Source organism: Heterocephalus glaber, unplaced genomic scaffold (genome assembly GCF_053883595.1).
Source record: "Heterocephalus glaber isolate CG9 unplaced genomic scaffold, H.glaber_assembly_v1.0 deba00000818, whole genome shotgun sequence".
NCBI lineage: Eukaryota > Metazoa > Chordata > Mammalia > Rodentia > Bathyergidae > Heterocephalus > Heterocephalus glaber.
This window is the reverse complement of record NW_028258164.1, coordinates 8827238-8832722: the sequence shown is the minus strand read 5'-3', so window position 1 is coordinate 8832722 and position 5485 is coordinate 8827238. Positions and strand designations below refer to the sequence as shown.

General features: G+C 37.2%; 1 protein-coding gene across 1 annotated transcript; it reads right to left on the bottom strand.

Annotated features, from left to right (window-relative positions):
- Window positions 1–1250: 1250 nt before the first annotated feature.
- On the bottom strand, window positions 1251–2165 carry Or2a7 (olfactory receptor family 2 subfamily A member 7). The gene has a single exon (XM_004860543.1). It carries the CDS (start codon window positions 2163–2165, stop codon window positions 1251–1253), a length of 915 nt encoding a protein of 304 aa, XP_004860600.1.
- Window positions 2166–5485: the final 3320 nt, after the last annotated feature.

Genomic DNA, 5485 nt, shown 5'->3' with positions numbered 1-5485 from the left:
CTATATTCAATTCCATTTGCACACTAGTTATATAAGTACTTTAGAGTATAAAAGTGAATAAAACCTTGAAGATGAGAAGAAATTAAACATATTTATGATACCAAATTTAAACCTAGGAAAGTTTATCATTTCAAAATTACATGTTTTCTAAGGTTAACTGTGTGGGTAGTGAGTTTTGAAATATTTCCAAGTTTATGCAATTAAATTGGTTTTATTTTAAAACTCGAAAGAAAAAATATATTGATTTTATGTAGTGTGTAAACATGAAAAAACATATACCAAATCATTCAGTGTGTGTGTTGTGTGTGCATGTGTTGTTGAGGACTGAACCCAGGGCTTCACACATGCTAGGCAAATATTCTACCATTCAGTCACACCCTATAAATATACATTTTTTAGATGTCAAAATTGAAAGTCTGTAAAACTGAATGTGGTCCTTCCTTGTGGTTTATCAATGCATGCCAGTCCAATGTGAAGGCAATATTTGGATTATCTCTAACAGATACTCCATTGACAAGTAGAGACAATAACTCTCACTTTCTGTAACTCAACAGAGAATAGCTTCTTACACACTTATCTGGGGTATTGTGCTTAGACTTCATCTTGCAAGAAAAAAATCACTTGCCCCATAAGATGGTTTCAGAACATATTCACAATGAGTCAATTATAAGCAAAATCTCCTGTTCCATGAAACTTAATAAATTTATGAAAAAAATGTCATGTGATCAAATAAGTTTGAGGAACAGTAGTGACAACTGGAATAGAATTCTTTTCCCAGAATAATTTTTATAGCTTTCACTATGCTAATACAAAATCGTGAGCCTTAAGATGAGACATCTAATACGTAATCATTCAAAAAGTTATTTTGCCACATATGTTTGTAAAGTCCTCTGTAGGAATTAGTGTCCTGATGAAAGTATTTTGGGAGATAGAGAGCTGGATTGGTTGATGAAGATAGATATTATAGGAGATATTATAGAAGGCATTATTTGGAAACAATGGCTTCCAAATCTTGGCATCATTACTGATTAGTCACACTATGATTTGCTGCTGATAACATTGAAGACATAGATTTCTAGAATTTATCCCATAGCTACTGACTCAGCCATCCAATGATAGGGCAGGAGACAGTTCTATTTTAACTAAATGTCTGAAGTAGTGCTCATTCTCTGAATGATTAGGACCCTCTTAAAACGACAACTTCCTTAGCCACTGTTAACCATGACACTACAATTTTTTCACAAAAGGCTCTATTCCAAAACTCTCTTTAAAGTATTCTTCACTTCTGAGTTCCTAAGACTATAGATCAGGGGGTTGAGCATGGGATTGAAAAGGCTATGAAACAGCAGGAGATATTTCTTCTCCTTGGGGTTTCCATATCTGGGTGCAACATACATGATAATGGCTGTGCCATAGAAGAGTCCAACCACACAGAGGTGGGAGGAGCAGGTGGAGAAGGCTTTTCTTTTACCTTCTCCTGACTGGATCTTCACGATGGCACAGAGGATACACAAATATGAGACTACAATCATGGAGAATGGGCCCAGCAACACAAACCCTACCCCAGCCAAGACTATGTTCTCATTAATGTGCGTATCTGCACAGGCAAGTTTAAGAACAGCCATAATTTCACAGAAAAAGTGATTGACTTTCGTGGACATACAAAAGGGTAAAGGTAGAAGTAACACTAGGTGAATGAGGGACAGAAGAAATCCAATGGTCCAGGAAGTCACTGCCAGGGTGATGCAGACCCTCCAGCTCATGATGGCAGAATACCGGAGCGGGTGGCAGATGGCTACATAGCGGTCATAGGACATCACCACCAGGAGCAGACATTCCGTGATAGCAAAAGTCAGAAAGAGAAAGGTCTGAGTCATGCAGCCTGCAAAGGAGATGGGCTTGGCTGGGTTCAGCAGGTTCACCAGCATCTGGGGCACTGTGTTGCAGGCATAGGCGATGTCCATGATGGCCAGGTGTGAGAGGAAGAAGTACATGGGGGTGTGCAGTCTGCTGTCCAGGCAGATGAGCCCCAGGATGAGCCCATTCCCCAGCAGGGTGAAGGCGTAGAACAGGGAGAAGAGGCCAAAGAGGAGCAGCTGCATGCTTGGGTTAAGAAGGAATCCCAGGAGGATGAACTCTGTGACGGAGGTGGTATCATTTCCCATATCCCCGTGACAGAGGAAACGGAGGTGGTTATCACTGTTTAAGAGAAGAGTTTAAACACAGATTGGTGCTAACTTATTCTATCAACACTCATTTGTGGTGGTAGCAAAATGTTCAGGCAGATAAAACAAATTGATACATTCTTAAATGAATGTTTAAAGATGTTATTCAATAGATGTCTTAGTTACTTTTCTCATTGCTGAGACAAAATACCTGACACCCAAAGTTAAAGGAGGAAAGGTTGATGTGGCTTACAATTTGTAGAGGTTTCTTTCCATAGTTGGCTGGCTCAAAGGCAGGGTGCCATGGCACAGGGGGATTGCAGAGGAGAAACAGTTCATGGCAAAAAGGAGAAGGCAGAAGACAACAAAGTAGTGAAGAAGCAAGCATCAGCATTAGCCCTCTTTCTGTCTCTTGTATTCCATCCAGGCTACTTACCTTTAGGATGGGTAGCACTTAAAACCAGGGTGGGCCTTCCTTAATCCCAGCATCACACACTCTAGATCTGGCCACCTCTGATAAACCTCACCTATGCCTGCATGAGGCTTTGGGGGGACATCTAGATACAAATCATAACAATAACCCTAAAGTAAGTTTTAAAAAATCTTACATGCACTTAGATACATTTCTTTCTTAATGTCTCTAACATTTTTAATGAAGCTAAAAATTCAAGATAAAAATTTTATCCTATTTTAATCTAACTGATTAATTCAATGGGCTACCTCATATTCTTCAAATAAATTTTGCTTTTCTTGGATTATATTATTCATAATTAGTTGTTTTTGAGAAACAAAGAGCCCCAGCTGATGATGCATATGTCAGAGTTTTCAAATGGCAATAAGTTAGATGTTGAGTTGGAAGGGTTCCATAAAGGCAGAGTAAGCTGAGGTTCAATATGCCATCGGCCAAATGCACCCTGGCTGTTCACCTTTAACGTGTGTGTTTACACATACTCCCTGACATCAGTCTCCACCTGCACAATGAATATCTCCCTGAATCTCTCACGTAAATATAAAGACATGTTCAGTCTTAAGCCTTATTTTTGTTATTTAGTTTTTCACAATTAATATTTGGATAAGCATGTATGTGAATGACTGAAAAGTTTTTTTTCCTTTCTTTTTCATTGCTATCAAGACGAGGAAACAGAATCGGGGTGTTTGTTGGCTTTAGATTCAATATCGACAAACTCTACAGTTTTAGTAGAGTTTTACCTTGCATGTGATCGGCAATGGCTCATCTTCCATGAGAAATGCTGCAGACTGGGGTCTCTAAAATCTCTGCAAGATTGAACTAAATAACATTTCAAATTCCTTCACCTCGTAGTAAAAATGTACATCCAAACATGATATTGCCTTTCATGCTTAAATTTTATTCTCATTTTTATATAAAGGGAATTTGCCTGGGAGATAGCAAGAAAGAGTAATGATCCCCAATTTAAATTGTCATAAAACTATAAATTGAAGACACTAAAACGTCATAAAATATTATCCCATTTACCTTGGACCTCTCTTACCACCATTCCAAATACAAGTGGCTTGCTCAGACTGGTTAAAATAAAATAATATACAAGTATTCCTGATTTCCTATTATTTACCTAACATTCTTAGAGTGGAACTATCAATAAATAAAACTCTGAGCTACTCAGACTATGTGTAGCATCATAAGATTCTGTGTAATAAATAAGCATTTGTACACTTGTCTACTTGGCGTACTTCAATGTATGACACTTTATGCACAATTTAAAAAAATAAAATGTAAGTCTATTTTGTTAATATTAAGCTTTCACCAGGAAGTAATTTGCACATATATATAATTTCTCCGTAAAAATAGCTATTGGGCAAAATAACCATTAATGTATTGATTAGAGTAATATTAATATGATGACCATTAATATTTTAAATCAGTCTATCCTATTATCTAAAAGTACTAATGAGCAAAATTTGAGCATTAAGAGAATACATATATACTTTTGCATGATGTTAAAGTGTGACAGTAAAAGAGAACAAGCAAAGAAAATGACATTAAATTATATTTGACCAGAACTCACAAAGACAATTAGGAAATCTGCATAGCTAGAGATGGTTGCCGTATTAAGGACTTCAATAAATCTTCACGCAGATTAGGGAAACATTTCTCCAATGTGTCTGAATCTACTGAGAGTCCCAGACAGCTTGCTGCTTATCTGAGAACTGCCAAGAAAGAATGTTGGCCCTTTAGCTTGCATTTTGGAGGGAAAGTTTTTATTAATTCATTGTTTCCACAGAACACCTTCCCAATTGTCATGAGAGCTTTGCGTAGTGCATGAGAAAATAGGTCTCACTTGTACCAGCATGTTTCCTATAGAGAAATGAAGAAACCTACCATTGTTATTCTTCTAGCCTGCAGAGAATTGAGTCTATTTCTGTTTCTGTGGAAGTGTAGAGATAGTGAGATCATTAGACTCTAAGGCAAAAAACAGCCAATACATTCATAACTAAAAGGGTATGCATATATAAAGGCCATATCCTGGGACCGCATCACTATTGGATGAAATATGAAAGTTTTTATAGTTTCATGAATTTTTATGTTGTTCTAGTCTCAAACGTTCAAGAGGCACTTGGGAGATGGAAAGATCCATGTCCAGTTATTATTTGGTAGTGAATTAAAATTAATTCCTGAAGCCATATTTCTTTTACTGTTGTCTATTTTATCTACTCGGGGAGGTAGAAGAATGAATAATTTCCAAGGTCTAAGTCTAGATCATTTTCTTTTAAAAATTAATTTTATTGGTACATTTTAGGTTAGATCATTTTCAATAGAAATTCAGACCCTTCATCCTTGGGCATAGATCTGGAGATGTGTGGGCAGTCATGTTAGTGATTTGGAAGACCTGGGGCTTGTTGTGCTGTCTGAAAGAAGAATAAATGAAGCACTAGGATTGAGCAAACTTCACTGTTGAGTGTTTTCCTTCCTTGATAATATCTGTTCCTGTCCTTGGGGGAAACGATAGAATTCTGCAAAAGCAGATGACCAGCTCCTATTCTTTCAACAATTGTGGACAGGAATGAATCTATGAACTCTACCTATCAGAGTAGGCTGACACTACAATCACTGTGTCTATGTGGAGATGAGCATTCCACTTCTACAGGGTGTTGTTGACAATCCAGTGTTTTAAAGCTGTGTGTCAGCTCACAATTTACTTTGAGTCAGCAATCTCTGAGAAGTGCAGAACATGTTGGGGCTGGTAAATCTTTTGTAAATTGGATTATTTCTTAAGTTTATTTAGGATTGTTCATTGCTTATATATAAAAATTGAGGTGGGTTGGAAAGAGCTAAGCTACCA